Source organism: Crocodylus siamensis, chromosome 6 (assembly GCF_052110815.1).
Source record: "Crocodylus siamensis isolate JL-2025a chromosome 6, ASM5211081v1, whole genome shotgun sequence".
Classification (NCBI taxonomy): Eukaryota; Metazoa; Chordata; order Crocodylia; family Crocodylidae; genus Crocodylus; species Crocodylus siamensis.
In genome coordinates, this window is record NC_143400.1 from 3,838,697 (window position 1) to 3,863,481 (window position 24,785).

Consider the following 24,785-nt stretch of genomic DNA (forward strand, 5'->3'; position numbering starts at 1 on the left):
CAATAGAGAGAGAGAGAGAGAGAGAGGTGTATGGGGATGGAGAGTAGGGCAGAGTGGCTTTCCTCCCTACCCCTGCAGCTGTTACAAAACACCCCAACGCACTTCCAGTTGCAACCAGGACTGTTTATTGCTGTCCCAGCTGCCCCCACCACCACCACCACCACCCAACTGGCTGCATCCGGGAGTGGGTAAGGCCAGACCGCAACCATGAGAGTCGAATTCATCCCTCCTTTTTTTTGCTGGGTCGGTGACGAGGGATATCGCAGCTTCCATGAGTGGTTGCCCTGGTGGCCATTGGGGTGTACTGCACCAACAGAAGGCTGCCCCCCTCACCGCCCCCACACACCCTGGCAGCAGGAAGTATAACACCCAAGGAATGGTAAGCCCCTGCTAAAGAACAGCGGTGTGGTTATCTAATACCCCTGGAGGGCTGCAAAAATTACCGGGCTGGGGGGTTGCATGCGTCTTTGGGGTCTGCATGCTCCTGAGAGCTTGGCATTTGGCTGAAGAGGTCCCTTTCCCCTGCCCCAGGCCTTGCAGGTGAAACAGAAGAGTCGTAATCATCATTACAATCATCACAAGGCTACTGGGTGCATGCCAAAAAAAAAACCCTCCTGAGGAGGTTCTTAGCTCAGGGGCTGGAGGGGAAAGTGTGAAATGGGTGTGTGGCCACCTCAGGGAAGAGATCACTTGAACCCACCCACCGCTGGTGGATCAGGAAGGCACCGGGTTGCCGGAGCCCTCAGCAAGTCTCTTTGAACAGCACTTTGTCCTGGTTCTGCAATGGGATCATCTCCTTGGTTTCCTTTGTTGTTGTCTTCTTTCTGGACCTTTTGGGGGGGACACAGCAGTAGGGGGACATGAGAAAGGAGTCTGCCCCACTCTGAATCCCAATACACCTCCCTCTCTCTCTCTATTGGTCTGCCTGTCTGTCCGTATACCCCATCCCTCCATCCAATGTATTGGGGCACCAAATTGGTGACCCCTATCCCCAAGCCCCAGACCAACCTGTTCTCCACCTCCTCAATGGTGTCTGGCAGTGGGAGATTCAGGGTCTCTGGGAGCAACATGGCGATGAGGCCAGAAGCCACAGGGGCTGCCCCATAAGCCACTGGGGGCAGCCAGGTGAAGTACTCATCTGTCATTTTCACAAGCGGGGCCACAATGCCACCTACTCGGGCCATGGTGCTGCCGAAGCCCAGCCCAGTCTGCCTAGGTCCACAGAGATGTGAGCAAGAGGGACAGGAGAGGGTTACTGCCATCCCTTGGAAGCCAAGAAGGGTGGGAATGGGTCAGAGTTTGGATGGGGGACTCTATGCACCATCAGCATCAGGGGGGTGCCATGCTCTTACCTGATCGGGGTGGGGTAGAGCTCGGTGGTGTACAGGAACACGCAGTTGAAAGCAGCTGAGAGGCAGCCCTTGCCAATGACGGCCAATGCTGTGCGCACTGTCTGCAGGTCTGGGGGATGGCAACAGGGAAGAACCAAGGGCCTAAGGCTGCCCTGGAAGCTGTGAGGTCCCTCCATGGCCCCCCAACCCTTCTCACCATCCTCCCTGAGCCCCCATGATCCCCATCCCTCACCCCCCTTTATCGTACTTGCCCTGCAGGATGGATGGATGCGTATAGAGATGGATGGATGGATGTTTATAGGGACGGACAGATGTATATGGAGATGGATGGATGTGTATAGGGATGGATGGATGGCTAGATGGCTAGGAGGATCTGATCTGGGGAGAGTGGGTGGGTCAATGGATGGATGAGGGGTCTGGGTGGGGGGATGAATAGAGAGGAGGTTGGTATGGAGATGAATGGTTGGGTAGGTAGATTGTTGGGTAGGTAAACGTGGGGATGATGGCTAGGTTGTGGTATGGATTTGGTGGGCATGGACGGGTGGTTGTGTAGGTGGGTGGGTGGTGATGGACGGGTGTATACAGGGGTGAATGCCTGGGTCCTGAATTGTTCATGAGGATGAATAAGTCCTATTCTAGGACTCCACCTAGTCCTGCCCCCACATCCCTCCATTCTCCAGCACCTCCCATCTCCGGTCATGGGAGGTGCTCTGGACCCACCTCTGGAGATGAAGATGTTGGCGATGATGACGATCCCAGCCAGGATGAGGCAAGTGGAGAGTGTCACCCGGCGCCCAATGTAGCTCATGGAGATGGTTGCCACCACTTTGGCTGGGAAGTCTACGGCTCCAAAGATGACCTGGATCAGGTAGATGCTGACCCCGAAGTTCTGCAGGTCCATGGCCAGCCCGTAGTAGGAGAAGCTAGTACAGAACCTAAAGCAGAGGGAGGAGATGACCAAGATGGGGAATCTCCAAGGGTAGTGGGCTGGACAGGGCCTTAGGGAGTCCAGCACACCCCATTTACTAAGGGACGGGACAATGGATTGTCTGGGGTGATTTGGACAAAGCTGATCCTGCTTCAGGCAGGGGTTTGGACTAGAAGTGACCTCTGGAGCTCCCTTCCAGCCCCACTTCTCTATGATCCTATGATTTATCCCAACAAGGGATGTAAAATCAATGGAAAGTTGGACTGGAAGAGATCTCATGGGGTCTCGTCCAGTGCCTTAGGTGTGTTAGATGACCCACAGAAGTCCCTTGTAGCCCAACTTCTCTATGATTCTATGGGGGGGGGTGATATGTGAGATGATACGGTGTCTGCTTCGTACAGTGCATTGGGTGCTCCATGTTAGTGGTCTCCAGAGTGGGGTACACACGACGATCCATTGGGTGCGGGAAGAAAATAATTAGAACTTCTATTTATATTTATATAAATATACATATATTGGGGGTGCGTGCTCAAAAAAATTTTACTGATAGGAGTGCGCAATCAAAAAAGTTTGGAGACCACTGCCCTACGTCATTGCTGCTGGGCTAAAAGGCCTGGGGATGGCCGCTATAGACGGATCAGGGGTCAGAACCCGGATGGGGAGGGAGGTCTCTTGGTCTTGGTGGTGAGGGGAAGGGCATTAAGTAGGTCTCACCACACGACAGAGAGGCAGCAGCAGATGTGGCGCACAGCTGGCGTCCGCACCAGGTCAGAGATGCTGTAGGAGGACTTGACTGTGGACAGCTCCTTCTGCATGCTGGATTTCAGGACCTGGCACCCCCAAGGGAAGAGAAGGGTTGATCCAGAGGCATCTGACCCTCCCACCCTGTTGTGAAGACTCGGCACTGGCCAAAGGACTGAGACGTGCTGTGATCCCAAATACTTTGAATTTCAGGTAAGGGAGACATCTCTAGGCAAAACACGAAGGGCCCTTTTCTGGGGTGAGCACTACTAGAAGTACTACAGTAGCACCTGATCAGAATCCTGCTCCCACCCCCGCCCCAAGGAAAATCAGAGCTTCAACATGTAATACAACTTTACTAGTAGAAATATGGTAATATCTAGAGGTATGTCCCCATGCCCCTCCCCACCAAGATCAGGACCCTATTGGCGGTTTTGCTTTATTAGCTGTACTACAATAGTGCCTGCAGGCTCCCCACAACCTCCCCCCCATTTCAGGGAGACAGTATTAGTAGCATTAAGGTAGCATCTAAATTATTTCTCTTGTACGGATAATGAGATGCCAATTATTTGCAGTATTGTGGTAGTGTCTAGCTGAGGCCAGGAAGGCTTGGGTATGAGATGCATGCTATTAGTAATATTACGGTAGTCAGTTACCAGAGGCACACCGCGTGCAGCATTACATTAGTCCCTATTGGAACCCAAGGGACCCTATTATGAGATGCACACTATTAGCAGTATTATGGTAGCCCCTATTAGAGCCCAGAGGGGCCTATTATAAGATGCCTGTTATCAGAAGCATTATGGTAAGCCCAAGCAAAGTCCAGGGGCCCTTTTATGAGATGCCGGCTATAGGCAACATTACAGTAGCCCCTATCAGAGCCCAGGGACCCTATTATGAAATGCCCGTTGTTAGCAGCATTACGGCAGCCCGGGGCCAGGCTCTGTACCTCCACCGTGATCTTCTCCCCTTCCTCCCGCTTCCCGTTGACTCTGGCCACGCGCTGCAGGACCCCCACGGCCCTCTCGGCCTTGCCGCCCAGCACCAGCCAGCGGGCCGACTCGGCGAACCACCTGGGGGCAGAGACCGGGGACACCTGGGCTTGGGGGAGACCCTGGGGTCCGTCATGGAGGGGAGGGAACCGGGGCAGGGCAGAGGGCTCACTCGGAGAGGGCAGGGGCACGGCTGGGGGGAGACCCCAGGTGCTAGGGCTCCCACCCCGCTGCTCGCACCCCCCCCCCCCCCAAGAACCCGGGCATCCGGGCTCCCAGCCCCCTGCTCCAACCCTCAGCCCCCACCCCCCTCCCAGCCCTGGGAGAGAACCAGGCATCCTACCAGGAGTAGCAGAGGAAGAGGAAGAAGGGGGCGGAGACGGCGAACTGGAGCCAGCGCCAGTCACTTATCCCATAGGCGACCCCGGCCAGCAGGATCTGTCCCAGGGTGTAGGTGAAGCCGGTGATGGCTATGGTGATGGTGCGGTGCTGGGTGGGGATCCACTCCACGACTGGGAGGCAAGAGGACCCCTGTCAGGTCACCGTGCCCTGCTCCTGGCCCCAGGTCCAGCCTGTCGGGTCTGGGCCCCCCCGGGACCTGCTCCCGTCCCAGTTCAAGTTAGTTTAAGACCTGGGGCCGCACTGAAAGCCTGCCCCATCCCAGTTCAAACCAGCTTGGGATTTGGGTCCCACTGGGAGAATGCACCCGGTGCTGTCCCGAGCCCCCAGAGCAAGACCGGGGAGCACTGGGCACTGTCCAGACTCTAGAGGCGGAACTGGGGGTCACTGGTCCTGGCAAGGCCCTCCGGGCTGGGAGCGGGGGTCACCAGGCTCCATGCAGACCCCCCAAGCTGGGACCGGGGGTGCTGGGCGCTGTACAGGCCCCGCAGGCCAGGACTAGGAGGTGCCGGGTCCTGCACACCCCCCGGACGGAGGTCAAGGGTGCGGGGCGCCGGGCGCTCTGCAGACTCACCCAGGCAGGCGATGCCGAGCCCGAAGCCGGACAGGGCCATGCCGCTGAGGAAGCGGAAGACGCAGTAGGAGACGAGGGTGGGGGCGAAGGCGGCGCAGGTGCCCGTCACGGCCATCTGCAGGAAGGACCACACCAGCAGCGGCTTGCGCCCGAACCTGGGGCCGGCAGAGGGGACAGCGGGCCTGTGACAGTGGACACGCACCCCGGCCGAGATCGGGGCGCCAGGCGCTGTACAGCCCCCCAGGCTGGGACTGGGGATTGCTGGGGGCTGGACAGACCCCCAGGCTGAGATCCTGGCCCATGGGTGGGGTAGCAGGGTGGGACTTACCTGTCCGAGAGCCCGCCCAGCACCACGGCTCCCACCAGCACCCCGGCCATGTAGACGGACTGGGCCATCTGCCGGAGAGTCCGGAGGTCGCAGACCAGGTCCCACTGCGGAGGGGGCAGGGGAGGGGAGACCCTAAGATGGCCGGACCTTGGCTGGGGCACGGCCCCTCGCACGAGGATCCTGCCCTTGCACAAGGGCCATGCCCCCCAGGATGACTGTGCCCCTTGTGGGGCCTGATCCCGTGCTGCTCCAGGGTGGAGAGGGGTGGGTGGCGGGGCTGGACAGACAAATCCACAGAGGGGCAGCAGGGTGTATACGGGGACGGGTGGCTCCCTAGGTGGTGGAGGGGTGCTGGGGGGTGCAGGCTGCCTGGATGGATGGCTTGGCCGAGGGCTGCTGGCACGGAGGTGACGGGGGGAGGGGTCGTGGGGCGCCACGGGGATGGACGGACAGACAAACGCCCGGTGGCACATGGTGGGTGCAGGTAGAGATGCCCATCTAACCGTCGATGACCCCGACCCCCTTCATCCCTCTGCCTGTGCGCCCCAGACACCCCTGCCTTCCATCACCCGAGCCCCGCTGCCCCCTTTCCCCAGCAGCCCCGCCTGCCCCTCTGGCTGTCCACCCCCAGCCCCGCCACCCATGTCCAGCTCCCCACGCCATCCGGCCATCCGGCCCTGCTCCCGGCCCCACCTCTGTGACGATGGTGGCCGCATACACGCTCCGGTCATAGGTCCAGCCATCCACGCATGCCTCTGTGTCCACACGCGTGCCATTGCCCGCTGTGCCGTTGGGGCCCAGGAGGTGTCTCTGGGCAGCCACGTACCGCCGGCATTTCTCCGGCTGCCCGTTCCTGTCCAGGGGCACCAGGTCCAGGCTGGCATTGAGGTCGCTGCCACCCGCCCAGAGCCGGCAGCGGTGGCCGGGCACGGCCGCCGTGAAGTTCTGGAGGAGGTTGTGGCTCGCCATGAGCAGGATGGGCACGGTGAGCAGGGCCGTGTGGGCCACCTGGAAGCGCCCCATGCCCCCGACCTGCCGCAGGAACTCGGCGAACGCCATGGCCGTGCCCGCGCCCCGGGGTGCTGCTGCCCGGCCTCCCCCTCCCGCTCCAAGCTGCCTTCCCCGGCTGTGCCGCGGGGGCTCCGGCTCCAGGGACCCGAGGAGGATCTTGGCCTCGTCCCGCCGCGGTTGGAAAACACGGGGCTGGCTGCCGGCTCCCGGATGCCCCGCGGAGGAGAGCTGTGGCTGGGGGGGAGGTCGAGCCTCAGCTGCCCCGACGCCGGCACCGCCAGCCCCTGCCCGGCTGCCTTCAGCAATGTCAGGGTGGTTCTTCTGTCCTCCGGTCTGCTTCCCCGCCGCTGAGTGCGCCCTCCTCTCGCCAGTGCGAGCCCTCACCTGGCTCCCCTCGGCCCCCTTCGGGTCCCTCTCACCTCCTTCGCCCGGTTTCACCCCCCCGCTGCCAATCCCACCCCTCCCGGGTCTCAGCCCTCTGCTTGGCAATTTCTCCCACCCTCCTCTCACCAGTTTCAGCTCCCGCCCCTTGCTGACCTCAGGCTTCTGGGCAACTTCGCTGCCCTGTCCCCCGTCTCGGCCCCCTCCCCACCCGAAGCTCAGTCCTCTTCTGGCCTCCCCCCCCGGCCAGTCCCGTGCCCCTGGCTAGCCCCAGGCCCTGGTCTCTCCAGCGTCCCCGTCTCCCCGCCCCCCACCCTGCTGTGGGTGGAATGGGGGTCCGGGGGGGGATTATATAAGGGTTTAATCGGCTCGGTGGGTTAAAGTTTTACTCTCGTTTGATGGGGATTAACTGGGGGAGGAAAGTCGGGGAAGGGGTGGTCTGGAGGCACGTGAAGGCGCGGAGAGGAAAGGGCAAGGGAGGAAAGTGCATTGGATCGGCCTGGAGCGGATGAGTGAAGGGGGGTGGGGATGTCCCTGCCTTTGCCCCACCAGAGGGATGCTGGGGCGGGCCAGGGCTGGCGGGGAGCACGGCTGCGGGCCGGGAAGCGGAGGGCCACGCACTCAGCCTGGGTACGAGGCGGAGGGGAGCGATGCTAGTGCCGGGCGCGGCCCAGCTGGCTCCGCAGGGCCGGCCCGAGCGGCCGGGGCTGCGCCGTGCCTGGAGCCCCGAGCCTGGCCTGCGGCAGGCGGCTGAGCCAGGCCCGGACGCCCGCGGCTCGTGGCCCGCGCGTGGCGGCAGGCCCGGCACTCGCCCGCGGGGCCGTGAGAGGCGCTCCCGCCGCGCCGCGCCGGGCTCAGGGGGCGGGGGCGGCCCGACAGCGGGCAGCTGCCTTCCTGGAGGGGCAGATAGTGCTGTGCGGAGCCCGGCCGGGCCCGGGGGGGCGGGGGGCGCGCCGGGCCGGGCTCGGGGGGCGGGGGGGCGCGCACCCCCGGGCCGGGCTCAGGGGGGCGGGGGGGGCAGACCCCGGGCCGGGCTCAGGGGGGCGGGGGGCGTCGGGGCGCCGGGCCGGGCTCAGGGGGCGGGGCGGCCCGACAGCGGGCAGCTGCCCTCCTGGAGGGGCAGATAGTGCTGTGCGGAGCCCGGCCGGGCCCGGGGGGGCGGGGGGCGCCGGGCCGGGCTCAGAGGGGCGGGGGGGCGCCGGGCCGGGCTCAGGGGGGGCGGGGGCGGGGCGGCCCGACAGCGGGCAGCTGCCTTCTTGGAGGGGCAGATAGTGCTGTGCAGACCCCGGCCGGGCCCGGGGGGGCGGGGGGCGCGCACCCCCGGGCCGGGCTCAGGGGGGCGGGGGGGCAGACCCCGGGCCGGGCTCAGGGGGGCGGGGGCGCGCACCCCCGGGCCGGGCTCAGGGGGGCGGGGGGGCAGACCCCGGGCCGGGCTCAGGGGGGCGGGGGGGCGCCGGGGCGCCGGGCCGGGCTCAGGGGGGCGGGGGGCGCGCACCCCCGGGCCGGGCTCAGGGGGGCGGGGGGCGCCGGGGCGCCGGGCCGGGCTCAGGGGGGCGGGGGGGCGCGCACCCCCGGGCCGGGCTCAGGGGGGCGGGGGGGCGCCGGGGCGCCGGGCCGGGCTCAGGGAGGCGGGGGGCGCGCACCCCCGGGCCGGGCTCAGGGGGGCGGGGGGGCAGACCCCGGGCCGGGCTCAGGGGGGCGGGGCGCGCACCCCCGGGCCCAGATCGGGGGTGCCGGTGCTGTCCGGACCCGGCGCGGGCGAGGTGCGGGACGCTCCCCGCCGGCGCGGGCCGACACTGCCCTCGTGCGGGGACCGGGGGGGAGCGCGGGTTTCGGCACCTTCCCGTCCGGAGCGGGGCGGGCAGCGCGGGGCGCCCCCAGCCCGCCCCGGGGGGGCTCGTTCCCCGCTGGGCCCCGGCCGCCGAGCCGGACACCCCGGGGAGCCGGCGGCCCGGGCACGCGCCCAGGTGTGCCGGGCACACGCGCCTCCGGGACACACCCCTGCCGCCGCGCACGTGACCCCGAGCCGGGAGGCCCGCCCGGCTGCCGCGGCCCGGGGCGCGATGGGGCCGCCCTGCTCCGACGCCTTCGTGCTGCCGCCGCCCGTGCGGCACCCGGTGAGTCCCGGCCCGGCCCGGCCCGGCCCCCCGCGCCCCCCGCGCCCGCGGCTCCCGCCCCATCAGGCCTCTCCCCCCAGGTCCTGCCCTATCTGACGACCATCTTCGGGGGCCTGGCCCGGCGCGCGGTGGTGCTGCGGGGCGCGGTGCCCGCGGGCGCGCGGCGGTAAGGACGGGGCGGGGCGGGGCGGGGGGGTCCCGGGCCCCTGGGGTGGGCGGCGGCTCCGGGACTCGGGGCCTCAGCCCAGGTGCTGCTCTCGCCGAGGGGGTTCAGCCCGGGCCCGGTGCCCACGCTCCCGCCCCCCCGAGCCGAGACGGCTCCAGGCGCCCGTTCCCCGCCGCTTCCAGGAGCCGCGCTCCCGGCGGGGGGGCTTGGGCCGCGGACCCAGGCGTGCGGCGCCTCCCGGCAGGTTGCACGTGAACTTCCAGTGCGGCTGCAGCCTGCAGCCCAGGCCGGACGTGGCCGTGGGCCTGTGCCTCCGGTTCGGGGCCCGAGCCCGGCCGGTGTGCGCCGTGCGGGAGGCCGGGCGCTGGCGGGGAGCTGCGCGGCTGCCTCGGCTCACCCTGCGCCCCGGAGACGCCGTCCTGCTCCTCTTCCGCTTCCAGGAGGACCACGTGCAGGTGAGGGACCCCTCTGGCACCCCCCCCCCAGCCAGAGAGGACCCCGCGTCCTGGCTCCTGCTCCCCTCTCTTCCTCCAGGTGAGCCTGAACTCCCAGCCCCTGCTCTGCTTCCGCTACCCGCCTGCCCCTGGCCCGGGTCGACACTCTGGGGGTCTTCGGGGACACGTGGATCAAGGCCATCGCCTTCCTGCCCACCAATGTGAGACCTGGCCGGGAGCTGCCCCTCTTCTCCTCCACAGTCCCATGATGCTCAGCCACGGGCAGGGTGGGGAGCCCAGGTGTCTGGGGGACCCTAGGCCCGTAACCCCCAGGCCCACACAGCACCCCGAGCTGGAGAGACCCCAGCATCCGGGCTCTGCTGCAGCGATCAGTCGCCTTCCTGCTTGCACCTCCTGGTGAACTGGCCGCTCACCCCCTTTCTCTCTCGCTCCGCAGCCCTTCGATGCCAGTCAAACCACCTGCCCCGCCGCCCAGGTGAGTCCAGGCCGTCTCCGTGTCCGGGCCCCCAGCCCCCTGCTTTGACCACTAGACCCCTCTCCCCTCTCAGAGCTGGGGAGACCCCGGGTGTGTGGGCTCCTACCGAGTCCTACTCGCTTCTAGAGCTGGGGAGAGGCGTCAGCCCCCTGCTCTGCCCCCCAGAGCTGGAGAGCGCCCAGGTGTCCCCGTGGAGAAGAGGAGATGCCAGCCGGGGTGCGGGAGTGAGCCTCGCCTCGCCTCGCCTCGCTGCTGCAAGCCCTCGTGAAACCCTCGTGCAAGTCCCCATGGGGATTCCTGCGAGCCCCTCGTGCGAGTCCAGGCACTGGCTCCCCACAGCCCCCGGGTCTCACGGTTCTCTCTTCTCCCTCCAGCCGCTGCTGCCAGTCCAGACCCAGCTGGTGAGTGCCCCCCCGCTCTCCTAATAGCTGGGGGCCCCAGGCTGTAGTGGAGAGACCCCAGGCTCCCACCTCTAGCTCCCCGGCCCCCCACTGCCCTCCCAGACCTAGAAAAAGAGCCCAGGAGTCCTGGCTCCAGCCCCTGCTCCCTCTGCTTTAACCCCTCAGCACCCCTTCCCCTCCCAGAGCAGGAGGAAACCCAGGTGTCCTGCTCCCCCGCCCTTGGGTGCTACACTGGGCTGCCATGGGTCCCATCTGCCCCCTGCAGGCCCTGCCCTACTCCCACCCCCTGCCCCACGGCCTGACCCCTGGGAGCACCGTGATCATCTGGGCTACGGTGACTGCGGAGCCGGAGCAGTGAGTCTCTCTTTGCCCCCTCCCCCCCATGCCCCCAGAGGGTCCCACTCAGCTCTGATCTGCCCCCTTCATCTCAGGTTCTCCTGAGCTGGCAGGGAGTGGGAAGGGGGGGGTGTTGCAATGCCATCTGCTGCCACTAGGGGGTGTGAGGTGGGGGCAGTCCTGCCTGTGGCCCCTGGGGGCAGAGAGGGAGGACTAGGGTGTCCGCCATAGTGGGGGGGGGGAGTTGAATGGGTGTGATGCTCTCTGTAGCCCCCAGGGGGCACCTTGCTGGGGCTGTGATCCACCCCCCTCTGGCTATTGGGGGGGGAGGGGCATCAGGTGGGTGTCACACAGCCTCCAGCCACAAGGCGGCCAGCCTGAGGCCGCCCTTCCTAGCAGAACTTGTCTGCTCCCGTGTAGGCTGGGTGGAGCATTCTGGGAAGGCTGTTGGAGGACCTGGGGTCTGGGTGGCGGGGGTGAGGGAGGGAGGAGGTTTTGCCTCACCCTGCCCCCACCCCGGTTGCAGCTTCAGCCTCAGTCTGCGGGGGGCGCCCCCAGAGCCAGGCCTGGTGCTGGCCGCCTGCTTCCGCACGGGGGCCCTGACGTGGGGCGGGGGCCCCGGGGGGACCCACGAGGTGCTGGACGGCTTCCCCTTGCACGCCCGCCGCTTCTTCCAGGTGAGGTGGGGCAGGGCCCACAGGGTGTGGGCGGGGCCGGTGCCCGGGCTCTGGGCGTGTCCCGGACCCCGGGGTTCCACGTACGGGGGGCAAGGGGGCTGCCCCAGCCCCCCCAACCTGTCCCTCTGCCCACAGCTGCTGCTGGTGGTGGACGCGGCGGGCGCGTTCTGCTTGGCGCTCAATGGGGTCCCGCTGGGGCCCTTCCATGCCCCCGGCCTGGCCTGGCCCCGCCTCACCCAGCTGGGCATCACGGGCGACCTGCGCCTGCACCACGTCCTCTGCTGAGCCTGTGCCCGCCACCGTGCTGGCAAGGGACAGACGCACCTGATCCCCACTGCCCCCAGCTCTGGGGTGGAACAGACACGCACGTCCTCAGGTGCTCCCAGCTCTGGGGTGCCACATGGAGCCAGACCCACCCAGCTCCGGGGTGACCCCTGCACCCGGCTCCTAGGGGTGCTCTGCTCTGGGGTGCAACACGCAGCCACACGCACCCGGTGCCAGAGCTCAGCTCTAGGGTGGAACAGCCATGCGCACACCCGGACACGCCCAGCCCTGGGCTGGGACATGCACACGCGCACGCAGCACTCAGGCCCCCGGGAGACGTGCACACACGCACACACAGATGTGGCCACATCCCTGGTTCCTGCTCTTTATTGGCTGATGAGGTGCAAGTGCGATGGGGACGTCTTCGTGGCTGGTTTCCGTTGTGGCGACCGTGGCTGTTCCCAGCACTGGAGGGAACCCCCAGCCCTGCCAGGCCACCGGGGCCCACACAGCCCAGCTGGTTTGGGGTTCAAACTCTGCCCCAGGCAGCCTAATTTTTGGCTCCCTTCTTGGCTGGGTGGGAGTTCAAGTCCTGCCCCAAACAGCCTCACAGCCAGCGGGGTGGGGGTTGTAATCCCACTCCCGGCTGGTGGGGGGTCCAAACCCAGCCCTGGTGCAGCTTCCCACCCTGCAGGTGAGGGGTGGGGGAGTCTAATCCCACTCCCAACATGGCAGCAGCCAGGTCAGGGGTTCTAATCCCGCACAGGGAGCTCACATCCTACCCAGGCCACTGCAGCCTGCTAGTCCTGGGTGCTAATCCCACACCCCGCGGGTGCAGGGGTTTGATCTCACACCCAGCAGGTCAGGGGGTCTAATCCCACACCCATCAGATCAAGGGGTCTATTCTCACACCCAGCCTGGCGGGAGCTCTGATCCCATAGCTGGGAGGTCAGGGGTTCTAATCCCATGACCGGTGACTTGGGGGTTTAATGCCTGCCTCAGGCCACGGCACACCTGGCTCATCGCGGTTTCTAATCCCACATCTGGTGGGGCGAGGAGTCTAATCTCACACCCAGGAGGTTAGGGGTTCTACTCCCACACCCAGCTGGTCAAGGGTTCAAATCTCACCCCTGTGCAGACTAACACCTGCCTAGTCAGGGGCTCTAATCCCACACCTGGCAGGTCAAGTGGGGGGGTGTCTAATCCTGCCTCGGGGCAGTCTCATGGCCCACTGGTCAGGGGTTCTAGTCCCACACCCGGCGGGTCGGAGTTTCTAGCCCCGCACCCGGCAGGGCTCACAGCTGCTTGCTGAGCTTCCGGACTTGGCGCTCCCGGGCCTCGAAGGCCATCTTGATGTCTATGAGCTCAGCCAGCGCCTTGCGCATCTCCTCCATTTCGGCCTCGGCCTGGGCGTACTTGCGGGCCAGCTCTCGGTTCTCCCGCTGCAGCTCCGCCACGGCCAGGCCCAGCTCCTCGCTCTGCCGTCGGCACCGGCCCCGCAGCTGCTCGGCCTCAGCCAGGAGCGTCTCCACCGTCTTCACCACCGACTCCATCTGCTCCCGGGACATGGCTGGGGGGGTGTGCTGGGGTGAGACGGGGTGGGGGGGAGCCCAGGTGCTGAGGTTGCGGGAGGTGGGAGGGCAGCTGGGACACCTGGGTCCTTCCCAGCTCCGGGAAGGGAGAGGGGCTGGAGGGCCTGGGAGCCCAGACGCCTGACTTCTACCCCGCCAGCAGCCATCTCTGGACCCAGCTGCAGCTTCTTACCCAGCAGCCCCCACTGGACCCCTTTAATCTCATCAGTCAATTAGGGAGCTCCCCCTCTCCCCCCGCTCGGCCAATCCCATTAGCCCTAAACAGCTCTGGGCTGCCTTTCCTGCACTGCAGCGTGAGCCCTTGAAGGTGACCTGGGATCATCCTGGCTCTGGGACCACAAAGTGGGGCTAGAAGGGCCCTTGGGTGGGGGGGTGTCTTGTCCGACCTGTTATACTCCGCTTCACCCCAGAGCTGGCTGCACAGCACAACACAGCACAGCAGGGCACCCTTGGGACCAGGCCAGGACGATGTGTGTTTAACTCCACCCTGGCACCTCCGAGTGAGGCAGGAGAAGCCAACCTCACCCCCCCACCCCGTCTCAGATGTGGCTGCTTCTGGGGTGGAGCTGGGGGTGTGGGCTGTCCTAACCACCCCCCCCCCACTTCTTGCCCAACGCTGGAGAGAGCCCAGGCGCCGGGGGGGGGGGCAGTGGGGGCCGGAGGGGCGATGGGGGCTGGGAGCCGGGGCTCTGCGCAGCTCAGGAAAGGGAGCAGGGGGCTGGGCACCGTTTTGGGAGCAGGGTCGTGGGGTTGGTGGGGGGTGGTTGTGGGGGGGGGGCCAGGGCCTTCCCTCACCTGCAGTGTCACTGGCCCAGAAGCTGCTGAACGGGATGAATCTTTCCAGCTTCTCCTGCCCGACCCCTGGCTCCGGCCTCTGGGCTCCGGGAGTGACCCCGGCGCGGCGGGGCGGGATGAGCGGAGCCCTAATCCAGGCCGGCTGACGTGGGGAGAGGACGTCATCACCCTCATCCTCGCGGGGGGGGGACTGAGGCACGGAGGAGGCAGGGGTGGACCCCGCGTGGCTGCCCAGCCCGGAGCCAGCTCCATCCCCGCACCCCTCCGCCGGGCTCGGGGGGGCATCGGGCCTGGGGAGTCCAGCGCCCCCTCTCGGGGCAGGGGGATGCTGGGATCCTGCTTCACTTGGGGGTGCAAACGGGGCCATTTGGAGCATGGGGGCAAACCCCACGGGGCAATAACAGGCAATGCTGGGGGCAATAAGTGCCCACCCCGGAATAGAGTTACCATAACTGGGGGCAGGGGCTTCTCCCACAAGCTGAGAGGTCTCCGCCTCCATGGGGGCTGGGGGATCCCTCTAGGTCCCTTGGGATCTACTGGTGCTCCTAGAGGAGGCTGGGATCTTTGGACTCTGAGCACCCCAGAACAGGAGCTGTGGATCCCTTGGGATCTTTTGGGATGTGTTGGCAGGTGCTGGGATCCCTGGTGCCCCAGAGGTGGCACGGTGGAGCCCTTGGGATCTGTCGATGGGGCGGGAGGGTGCTGGGATCTCTGGGCCCTGAGCGCCCCAGAACAGGAACTGTGGATCCCTCTGGATCTCTTGGTGGGTGCTGGGATCCCTGGGTACCAGGAACTGTGGGCCTGGGATCCACTCCCCACTTTGGTATCCAGTCCCACCTCATGGAGAGAGAGACTCACCCTAACATGGGATCCACCCCACAGCAAGGGGGAATCCAGTGGCCAGATGGGTCTATCCTGGGGTGTGATCCTGGGATCCACCCGGAGACAGGCGGGAGCCGCTCTCGCTGCATGGAGAGATGGCTCTGCCCTGAAATGGGATCCCTCCAGCAGCAAAGGGTGAGTCGGGGGTGACAGAGGAGGGTCGGGTGGGGCCGGGACCTCTCTTGGGGGTGGGGGCTGCCCCCAGGTTGCCCCCCCACCCCAGCCCAGACAAGCACCCCCTGCTTTCCACTCTCTGGTTTTAATGGCCTCGCCGGCCCCGAACAGTAGCAATAATAAGTCTAATAATAATGAATTTTAATAAAATTAATGAATTAGTTAATTAACAAGAACCCTGACGACCTTTCAGGCTCAGTGTAAACAAGGTCGAGGGTGGGGGGAGGGGGTCCTGGCCCCCCGTGCTGGACCTCCCCCACAGGCCCCGGTGCCCAGCAGGACGTGGCCGTCTCTCCAGCGGCGTCTCGCTGGTGCCAGCAGGGCTGGGGGGGTAAGGACCCCCAACCGCCCCCCACCCAGTGTTATTGCCCTGAGAAGTGTGGCGGGGCAGACAGCCCCCCCTTTTTCCTGAGTTGTGGGGGCAGGTCCTGGGGGGGTAACACCTGCGGTGCCCACCGGCGGCACCAGCTCCTGCCCCCACCAGACCGCCAGCGGGGGGCAGGGTCTGTGCGGCCGGGAAGGGGCGCCGTGCCCCAGACAGACAGAGGGCGGCACCATTGGTACCCGCCAGCAGGGGGCGCCGTCTGCCCTCTGGCTAGCACAGGATACCGGGGGGGCGTCCGCCGGAGGGCAGCGGCTCCTGGCCCCCAGGCAAGCAGCGGGGCCGCCGGCGGGAGCACCAGCTCCTGGGCCCCCGTTCAGTGGCGGGGCGCCACCGCCCCTGGCCAGCAGGGGGCGCCGTCTCCCGTGCCGGCAGCGGGCGGCACCACCGCGCCCCTCCGGCAGGGGGCGCCAGCTCCCGGCCGCCGCCCGCGCTCAGGGGCCCTGGGCGCCGTGCGGCGGGCCGGCGGCGGCGGGCGGCGCCTTGCGCGCGGCCTTGTGCAGCAGCGGGCTGTCGGGGTGGCGCTGGCGCAGGTGCAGCACGTGGGCCTCGTGGCTGTCGGCCGTGGCGCCGCAGTCCTCGCACACGTAGAGCTTGGCGCGGCGCTCCTTGTAGGCGTAGCGCTGCTGCACGCCGTGGATCTTCTTGAGGTGCGACTCGAGCGAGCAGCGCTGCGTGAAGGCCTTCTCGCACAGGCTGCACTTGTAGGGCCGCACGCCTGCGGGGACGCCGGTTAGTGCCCGCACGCGCGGGGCCAGCCGCTCCGGGCTCCGGCGCGGGCGGGCTGAGTGCCCCAGCAAGGCCTGGGGGGGCGGGGTTAGCCCCCCGCAGTGGCACACACAGGGGGCGGGGTTTAACCTGCTGGGGCCAAGCCGAGGGGGCGGGGCCTACCGGGGGAGGGGGTGTCCTTTCCCCCTGGCGGGCTGGAATCTAGCCTATAGGGGCGTCTTGGAGAGAGGCGTGGCCTCGTAAAGGGGAGGGGCCTCTGCCCAAAGGGGGCGTGGTTTCCAGCCAAGTGGGGGGTGGGGGGCTTGTAGGACTGTTGAGGGGGTCTCTGCCTACTTGGGCATGAGTAGGGATCCCTGCTTAAAGGGGCGGGGCTTCCCTTAAAGGGGCAGTGGCTCACCGGTGTGGGTGCGGACGTGGCGCTTGAGGTCGAAGGTGTCGTTGAAGCCCTTGGCGCAGTACGGGCACCGGTGCCGCTTCACCTCGCTGTGGCACTTGAGGTGGCGCGTCAGCATCCGCTGGTGCCCGAAGCTCTTCTGGCAGACGGGGCAGGAGAGCGCCGGGCTGGGCTCGCCCATCACCTGCGCCGGGGGCAGAGTCAGGGGCGCCAGGCCTGGAGTGAGGGGCGCCAGCACGGCTGGGGGAGGGGCGCCTTACCTTCATCTTGGGGCGCAGGAAGGCGGGGGGCTGCGGGGGGGGTGGCCCCGTCTCCCCGGGCAGCCGGGGGACCCCGAAGCCGCAGTCCCGTAGTGTCATGTCCAGGGGGGACGAGGGCGCTTCAGCCACCGAGGGCTCCGGGTCCCTGTGCAGGACATAGCCCCCCAGCGAGACTGCGGGGAAAGAATTGTGGAGGGGGGCGCATCAGGGCTGGGAGCGGGGTCCCCTCCCGCCTCCCCGAGCCACAATGCAGCGAAGTCTGGGGTGGAGCCAGCGGCCGTGGCGGCCCGTGGGGAGGCTGGGTGACAGATGCCCCCCCCCAGCAAACAGGACCGAGCCAGGATCGGGCCCCGTGCTGTCAACAGCGCCCTGGGAACTTGTTCTCCGGGATTCCCGGCCCTGCCAAGACCTGGGGAGACCAGTCTGACCAGTCCGTCACCCCAGTATCTGGGCCTGGGGCCTGTTGTGGGGGGCGCTGGGGACACGGGCCTCTCGCTGGGGAGCAGCCAGCTCTGGGGCGTGGGGGCTGGGGATCCAGGTCTTGGGTGGGGGGCTGTGCCAGGGGCCGAGTAGAAGAGATGCAGCCAGCTCTGGGGGACAGGGCCCGGCAGCTCGGGGTGGGGGTGCCGGCGGTTGGGTAGCACGGAGGCGGCAGCTCTTGGGGGGTCCAGGCTGGGGTGGAAACAAAGCAGCTGGGCGTGGGCCTAGCCTCTGCCTGGACCCGGGGTTGAGACACAGGAAGGGAACCCAGGTGCCCCCCGCGCTCACCCGCTCGGCCCCACTCCCCGGGCGCCCGGGACGGCCGGTTCTGGCCCCGCTCAGGGACGGGAATGAGGTCAGCGGGGGTAGGAGCAGGCCGGAGCCGCGAGCCCGGACGCCTGCCCCCCCCCCCCCGGAGGGAAGTGAAAACTGGGTTAGAACAAGGTGGGGCCAGGTCCCATCCCAGCCCTTTCCCTTTGTGCCTCAGTTTCCCCTCCTGGTCACAGTCACCCCAGGCGTGGCGGGTCTTGGCCCACCCCGCGGCCCGGGCCCCTGGGCTCTGCCGGGACTCAGCGCGCTGGAATCCAGCCTGGCGCCTCTGAGGACGCCCCGGTGATTAACGACTGACTAATTACAGACTCGGGGGGCCGGCGCCTCCCAGGCGGGGCCGGGAGCAGGAGCGGTGCGTTCCCGGGTGCTGGGTGCCCAGTTAGGGGGGGCGGGGCGGCGCGGGGAGCCGGGTCCTCTCGAGCTCCGGGGGGGAGCGGGCCGGGGGAGCCCCCAGTAGCGCCTGCTCCCACCGCCCCACCCCAGGGCCAGGAAGAACCCGGGGGCCGGGCTTCCCCCCGAATAGCTTCTCTATTTGGCTGCTCTGATCCACCCGGCCACGTCCCCTGCGGTGCCAGCTGCCTCCGTCCTACTCAGCCACTGACACGTCCCACCCCAGAGCCAGCTGCATCCCATGGCAGGGGAGGGGTGGGGTTTGAACCCATGTCTTCCTGGCCTGGACAAGCCTGGCCTGCTCCAGCAGGACCCTGCTGTGCCTTGCAGCCAGCGCTGGGGAAGAGGCCTGGCCATTGGCCGAGTGTAACGGGGTCAAAGCAGGCCCCAGCACCCCCCACAGTGGATCCCGCAGCCGATGGGATCCCGCCTCCCCACTCACTGGGCACGTAGATCTCCCCCCTTTCCTCATCCGGGAGCTCGCTCCAGTTCCTCTTCCCGGTGGAGACGCAGGACTTCTTCACCAGAAAGGCCCGAGGCATGTCTGATGTGATGGGAGGGGGATCCCCTCTTGGCCCAGGCTAGGGGGGGCCGGTCAGTGCCTCTGTGCTTCTGGCCTGGGATCCGGCCCCTGTCACCCCCTCTTCCTCCCAGCTGGGGGGATCTGGTCACATTTGCTGCGTCTCTGGGCTGGGAGTGAGTTGGGGTTGCTCTGGCTGGGGGGAATCTGGTGAGATGTGCTGTTCTGGAGCTGGGAGCTGGTCGCTTTTGATCCTTTCCCCTCAGGCGGGGGGAGATTCAGCCCCTTCCAGGCCAATCCGCAGCCCGCTGGGGACGGGGCATCCGGGTCCCGGGAAGGCGGCAGGTGAGTGCGGCGCCTTTCACTCCAGCTCCAGCCTGGAGCCCGGCTCGGGATCCGGTGTGTGCGCGGGGATCCACTCGGTTCCTCCCCGCTTGGTTGTCCTGGGTCGCCAAGCTGGGATCCGGTGCCTCCCAGTGGGTCGCGGCGCTGGGGCCGGCGGCAGCGGAGATCGCTGGGGAGGGGGCCGAGCCGGGCCGGGCCGGCGGCTCCGTGTGCGTGTGCGCGGGCTCCTGCGCCGGCTCCGCGGGGCGCCGGCTTTTGAGGCCGGGCCGGGCCCGGGCGGGGGAGCCGGTTGGCCCGGGCGGAGGCGGCGCCGGGCTGTGGAAATAACGGTGTGGCCCGTTGCGCGGCTCCGACCTGTCCGACCGGTTTGGCGGGGGTGGACGCCGGTTTGGGGGCTGGGGTGAGGGGGGGGCACCTGGGATCTCGGGAGGGGAGAGCAGGGGAGGGGAGGGGAGGGGGTGAGAGCGGGGGGGCTCGGACCCCGGGCGCCTGGGGGTCCCCCGCCGCCGAGATGCAGCTGCTTCTGGGGAGCGGAGCGGAGCCCGCGTGATTCACCTGCCCGTGGCGCGTCGGGCGGGGCCGGCCCGCTCCCAGGAATGGTAATTGCAGCCCGGGCCGCACGCGAGGAGCCGCCCCCCGCCCGGTAAACAGCCCGCCCGCAGCCCCCCGACGCGTGTGAGGCGGGAGAAGCCGGGGCGCGGCCCTGCTCGGCCCTCCAGGGGCGGCCCGGGCAGGCGTCGGCTTTAGGGGCCCGCCAGCTGCCTCCCCGCCCCGGCCCGTGCGCGACGCGCCCCGCGAGGCGCCCGGCCCCGGGGTGCGGCGGCGGCGCGGGCTCGCGGGGCCGGGAGCGGGGCGAGTCAGGACAGCGGGCTTCCCGCTGCGACGTGCGCCGGGGTCTCCCCTCCAGGCTCCGGACACGTCCCCCCCTGCCCCTTGCAGCGCCGCCCAGTCTCCCCTGCGGGCCCGAGCCGTCCCTCCAGGCCTGGCCCACGGTCCCGTGCCCAGCGCTCACGGGCGGGTCTCCCCGCTTCGCTCCCTCCCCGCGACGGTCTCCCCTCCGGGGCCCGGACACGCCCGGCCCTGCTTAGCTGGGCCTCCCGCTCCGGGGGGGCGGCCCGGGGCATCGGGGCAAGGACCCGGGGCCCCCCCGTTCCGCTCCGGGCCGGCGCCGTGACTCAGGCGGAGCCGGGAAGCGGCCCCAGGGCCAGCCCGGGCGCGCCCCACGCCTCCGCCCCGGACCGGTTCTGCGGCGTCGGCCTCATCCGGCCACGAGACCCGGCGCCCGCGGGGTGGGACGCGGCCGGGCCGACCCGGCGGGGGTGAAACCAGGGCTGGGAAGGCGGGGCGCGGGCGGGCTGCAGCTGCCTCTGGGGTGGGGCCGCGCGGGCCGCGGAGAACACGGAGGGGCACCCGCGGGGCGGTCCTGGGCAGGGGGAGGGGCTTGGGGAGCAGTGACGTCAGGGGATTCCCCGGGGGCGGGGCCGTTTGGCGGGAAAGCCCTCCAGCCCTCCCCAGCTTGGGGTGACGTCACAAGGACCCCCGGGGGCGGGGCGATAGCTCTGAGGGCCGGGAAACAGAACGCGGTGACGTCACGGGGCGGCGCCTCTCCGCCGGGGAGGGGGATTGCAGCGGCGGGCGGCAGCGACGCGAGGGGGTCCCGCTAGACGCTCTGCTTACGTCAGCGGAAGCAGGAAATGCTGAAGAGGCGGTGAGCGCTGCTGAGGGTCCCCCCACCCTCCGGTTCCCTCCAGTCCCATTTACCCAGCATCCCCGCGGCTCTGGCAACGCCCCCCAGTCCCTGATGCCCACAATCCTCTGCGGCTCTTGCTCAGTCTCCCGCTGACCCATAATCCCCTGGGGCCTGTGTGCTCCCCTATTACCCACAATCCTTAGCGGCTCGTGCCCTGCCTGCCCCAATTCCCTGTTACCCAGAGCCCTCTGGGGCCTGTCCCCCTTCCCCGCCCCCCCTCCAGCTGCCTCAGGTTCCCCCTGTGGGGCGCCCCGGATGCGGGCGGGGGCTGGTGGCTCGGGGCTGGGCCTGCCGCTCTCACCTGCGCTCTCTGCAGCCGAGGCCGCCATGGGGGCGCGCAGCGGGGAGACGTGGGCGCAGCTGGTGGGCGCCTTCCGGGCCGGCCCCGGCGCCTTCCTGGCCGCCCGCGGCCCCGACGAGCCCTTCTTGCCCGACGTGCTGCAGGACCTGGGGGCCGAGCGGCTGAGCGAGCAGACCAAGGTGCCCCGCACGCCTGGGTGCCCGGGGCTCGGGGCGGGGGTGCCCGGGGAGCCGGTGGGGCCGGGTGCGGGAGCCTGGCGCTTGGCGCCCCTCACCGCCAGCCTCTCCTCCCTCGCCAGCTCTCCCTCCTGTCCCTGCTGCTGGAGTTCCCCGCCCTGCTGTGCCCGGACCCGGGCTCGGGCGAGGCCGCGGGCGCCTCGCTCCTGGCCGCCTACTCCTGCCTGCCGGCGCGGCCCGCCGGCCCCCCGCTGCTGCGCCAGCACCTCCTGCTGGCGGCCGGCACCGTCCTGCTCTGCTCCGACGCCTTCGGCCCGGGCTCCCGCGCCTCCCGGGACTACGCCTCCCTGCTCCTGCACCTGGCCTCCGACCTCAACGACCAGCGCCAGGGCCCCGGCGCCCACGGGCTGCGGCTGACGGCGCTCGAGTGCCTGCGGGAGCTGGAGACGTGCTGCCCCGGGCTGCTGGCGCGGCGCCTGGACTCGCTGCGCTCCATGCAGCGGCAGGAGACCAGCCCGGCGCACCAAGCCTACGCCCTGCTCTACAGCCTGGCGCTGCGCAACGCCGTGCTGGGCCTGGCGCGCCGCGGCCACGGGGGCCTGGCCGACCTGCTGGCCAGCAACGAGGGGCTGGCGTGGGAGGCTACAAGCGCGGGCAGCGCTGTGAGCCCCGGGGAGGCTGACCGGCTGGAGCTGCTGGCAGCACCGGGGGAGACCAAGGTGAGGGCGTGCCGGCGGGCAGTGGGAGCAGGGGATGATGTAGCGGAAGCCAGTCTGCGCCCAGTGCTACTGGCTTGGCTCCAGCATGGCTCGGTACGACCCAGGCTGGCACTGGGATCTACCCAGGCTGCACCCAGCATAACCAGCCTGGGCTGAGTCTCACACCAGCATAGGCCCAGTATCAGTGTTGTATTGGCCCAGGCTGTTTCCAGTATTGGCCCACTCCGGCACCAGTACAGTACAGTATCTGCCCTGTCCGGCACCAGTATCTGGCCAGCACGTGCCCAGGCGGCACTAGTACAACCCAGTATCTGCCCCATTTGGCACTAATCTGGCACCAGTCTCTGCCCAGTATATGCCCAGTCTGGGACCAATACAGCCCAGTATCAGTATCTGCTCAGCCTGGCTCAGGCCCTCCCGCCCGCTCTCCCCTTGTCTCCCCCCAGGAGCTGCGGTCAGTGCTGTCCCCGCTGCTGGAGGCTTCGGCCCTGCTCTCGCCGGTGGCGCAGGCCCACGTGCTGTGGCAGCTGGCGCAGGCAGTGGGCGTGATCCGCACCCAGTCCCCAGCCGTCTTCAAGGCCCCGCTGGTGCGGCTCTTCGGCACGGCGCACGCAGCGCTGCTGCACGCCAGCCTGCGGCTCAAAGCCCTTTTCACCGACAGCCTCTTCACAGCCGAGGACGAGGCCTTTCTCCTGCGGCGCCTGGTAGCGTTGGGAGGGCACCCGGCCCTGCCCTCGCCCCTGCGCCTCTTCTACCTTGACTGCCTGCTCTGCTTCCCCGAGAACCGGCCCCTGGGGTCTGAGGGCATCCCCGTGCTGCTCACTCCCCGCCTGGCCGCCAGCCTTGTGCCCTCCATCTTCCAGGACCCGGGCACCGTGCTGGCCCGCTACCACCTCTTCAGCCTGGTCTGCCTGGAGAACCCAGGGCCCGAGGCCGAGAGGGGCGCGGGGGTCTTGTTCGAGCAGCTCCTGGCGCTGGCGGGGGTTGTGGCGGGCTGGGGGGCGGTGGTGAGAGGGGGAGCTTCTGAGGGGGGCTGGGATTTGCGGTCCAGAGGGGTTCAGGATGGGGGGCCTGGGGTGGGCTGGGATAGGGGGTCTGCAGGGGTCCAAGACTGGGGGTCTATGGGGGGCCGCGGGGCCCGGGAGGCAGTGGTGCTGTTCTTCCGCTCTGCCTACCTCTTCGTGCGCTACTTTGGCTCGCAGGCGGGGCGGGGGCTGGAGCTGGCGGCTGCCCTGGCCCGGCTGTACAGCTGCTGCCCCGCGCTGGCCCCCCACTTCCTCAACCTCCTGGCCGAGACCCGGGCAGCTCTGGACGACCCCGCGTGGCCAGCGGCACTGGCCGGAGCCCTGCAGGAGCTCATCGTGAGCCAGGCCCCGCAGCCCCGCGACCTCCCCTGGCACCTCCGGGTGCTGTCCCACGTGGCTGGGGCACCGGGGGTGCCGGCGGGAGCTGCGGCGAGCTACGTGCAGCGCCTGGCATGCTTGGCTAGGGCTGGCCGCCTGGGGGGTTGGCGACCTGGCCAGGCTCTGCTCGGTGTCTGCCGGACTCTGCTGCAGCGCCCAGGTGGGGCCGGGCCCCCCCTGGCCGCCCTCCTGGAGGAGCTCGCCTGGGGCTACCCAGACGTGGACGTGCAGCACCAAGCACGCTTCTACCGCGCCCTGCTGGCCTCGCTGGGGGCCGAGAAGCTGGGGGCCGTGCTGGCCCCCGCCGGGTGCCTCCAGGCCCGCACCCTCTCATCCTCGCTGGTGGCCGAGAGCGAAAGCTTTACCGCTGCCCTCACGGTGCACCCGGCGCCCCACGTCCCGCTGCGCCTAGAGCGCCAGGCCCTGCCAGCGGCTGGCGCGCCGCTCCGAGCGTGTGGGGTGGCCGAGGCGGCTGCGGAGATCTCAGCCCCGGCAGCTCCTCTGCCTCTGAACCTGGGCTACCGGGTCCTGCACGCTGGAGACCCCCCGGAGCCGCTCCTGTGCCTCCTGCTGCGGTTCGAAGCCAGCGGCAGCTACGGCCCCGTGCCGGACATCCACGTGCCCTGTCTCCGCGCTGGGCACCCGCCGCCTACCCTCACCCTGCAGCTCCAGCCCCAGGCCCCCTACCCCACCCGGGTAGCTGTCACGGCTCTCTACAGCACCCCGGCCGGCCTCACCTACAGCTGCCGCCTGGAGCCCTTGGAGGTCTCCTTCCCCGACCTCTTCCAGCCGCTGGCGTTGCCCCCGGATTGGGACCTCCCGACCCGCCGGCAACTCTTCCAGGCCCTGTGGGATGCCCTGGGCCCCGGGTCCGAGAGCCTGGTGAGCTGGGCCCAGCTGCGCCAGCCCGTGGCCAGCCTGGTGGAGCGCGTCTTCGGGAGGTACCTGGTGGCGCGGGGCTCGGGCGCCTGCGAGGTGGGGCTGGCTCTGCCACCCCGGCACCGGGTGCTGCTCCAGGCGCGGGAGGCCGGTGGCAGGGGGGCGGCGTGCGTGGCTCTGCGCACCGACCACTGGGGGGCGCTGCCTCTGCTGGGGAAGTACCTGCGGGAGGTGGGGGGGGAGGGGGGCTGATCTGGGGTGGGGGTCAGCCTGGACATGTGTGGCAAGGTTGGAAGTAAAGGTGCAGAGCAAAGAGGTGGTGTCCATGTGGGTTATTTAAGTGGGGGGCTGGGCTGAGACCCCGCAACTGATCACAACCGGGGGGGGGGCTGGGCTGAGACCCCCTTCAATTCATTGGAGATATGGGGGGGGTTGTCTGGGCGGAGCCCCCCCAGACTCATTGCGTAGGTGAATGGGGGTTGGGCGCTTTGGGGGGGGGGCTAGGCAGAGACCCTTCAACTCATCACAGAGATGTAGGGGGTTGGGAGTGGGGGGCTGGGCTGAGACCCCCCCCAATTCATCCCACAGGTGTGGGGGCAGGGGGGTCTCTGGGCCCTTGGGTTCCTGCCCCCACTGGGCAGCGCGAGGCCCTGGCAGTGGCAGGGGCATTTCTACCCTGGCAGCAGG

At 68.6% G+C, this 24,785-nt stretch overlaps 5 protein-coding genes across 8 annotated transcripts; 3 read left to right on the forward strand and 2 right to left on the reverse strand.

Moving 5' to 3' along the window:
- Positions 1–102: 102 nt before the first annotated feature.
- On the reverse strand, positions 103–7,012 carry LOC149860541 (solute carrier family 22 member 6-A-like). Of its 2 annotated transcripts, XM_090055041.1 has the most exons (10): positions 6,008–7,005; positions 5,315–5,418; positions 4,987–5,141; positions 4,357–4,525; positions 3,971–4,094; positions 2,995–3,110; positions 2,073–2,287; positions 1,353–1,461; positions 1,009–1,212; positions 103–830 (listed from the first exon to the last, which is right to left on the reverse strand). In XM_090055041.1, the coding sequence occupies exons 1-10, from the start codon at positions 6,371–6,373 to the stop codon at positions 743–745; spliced, it is 1,650 nt and encodes a 549-aa protein (XP_089911167.1). In that variant the 5' UTR covers positions 6,374–7,005; the 3' UTR covers positions 103–742. The 2 variants fall into 2 exon arrangements, with proteins under 2 accessions (XP_089911167.1, XP_089911168.1); XM_090055042.1 differs by lacking the exon at positions 103–830 and having other exon boundaries at positions 1,129–1,264; positions 6,008–7,012.
- Positions 7,013–8,633: 1,621 nt separating this feature from the next.
- LOC149860542 (uncharacterized) lies at positions 8,634–12,889 on the forward strand. Of its 2 annotated transcripts, XM_090055105.1 has the most exons (10): positions 8,634–8,823; positions 8,904–8,989; positions 9,234–9,444; positions 9,524–9,644; positions 9,881–9,919; positions 10,085–10,135; positions 10,294–10,320; positions 10,586–10,674; positions 11,183–11,333; positions 11,469–12,889. In XM_090055105.1, the coding sequence occupies exons 1-10, from the start codon at positions 8,770–8,772 to the stop codon at positions 11,762–11,764; spliced, it is 1,125 nt and encodes a 374-aa protein (XP_089911231.1). In that variant the 5' UTR covers positions 8,634–8,769; the 3' UTR covers positions 11,765–12,889. The 2 variants fall into 2 exon arrangements, with proteins under 2 accessions (XP_089911231.1, XP_089911232.1); XM_090055106.1 differs by lacking the exon at positions 10,085–10,135.
- Positions 12,890–12,960: 71 nt separating this feature from the next.
- LOC149860543 (uncharacterized) lies at positions 12,961–15,151 on the forward strand (the record flags this gene model as incomplete). Its single annotated transcript, XM_090055173.1, has 2 exons — positions 12,961–13,185; positions 14,034–15,151. Coding segments are annotated over 2 exons (1,197 nt in total), but the record flags the coding sequence as incomplete, so codon positions are not given.
- Positions 15,152–15,211: 60 nt separating this feature from the next.
- Positions 15,212–18,567, reverse strand: OVOL1 (ovo like transcriptional repressor 1). Of its 2 annotated transcripts, XM_090055115.1 has the most exons (4): positions 18,448–18,567; positions 16,806–16,978; positions 16,549–16,729; positions 15,712–16,140 (listed from the first exon to the last, which is right to left on the reverse strand). In XM_090055115.1, the coding sequence occupies exons 1-4, from the start codon at positions 18,545–18,547 to the stop codon at positions 15,857–15,859; spliced, it is 738 nt and encodes a 245-aa protein (XP_089911241.1). In that variant the 5' UTR covers positions 18,548–18,567; the 3' UTR covers positions 15,712–15,856. The 2 variants fall into 2 exon arrangements, with proteins under 2 accessions (XP_089911240.1, XP_089911241.1); XM_090055114.1 differs by having other exon boundaries at positions 15,212–16,140; positions 16,549–16,978.
- A 1,932-nt stretch (positions 18,568–20,499) lies between these two features.
- Positions 20,500–24,350, forward strand: AP5B1 (adaptor related protein complex 5 subunit beta 1). The gene is made up of 3 exons (XM_090051516.1): positions 20,500–21,100; positions 21,220–21,816; positions 22,263–24,350. Exons 1-3 carry the CDS (start codon positions 20,876–20,878, stop codon positions 24,348–24,350), a joined length of 2,910 nt encoding a protein of 969 aa, XP_089907642.1. The 5' UTR covers positions 20,500–20,875.
- The last annotated feature ends 435 nt before the right edge of the window (positions 24,351–24,785 follow it).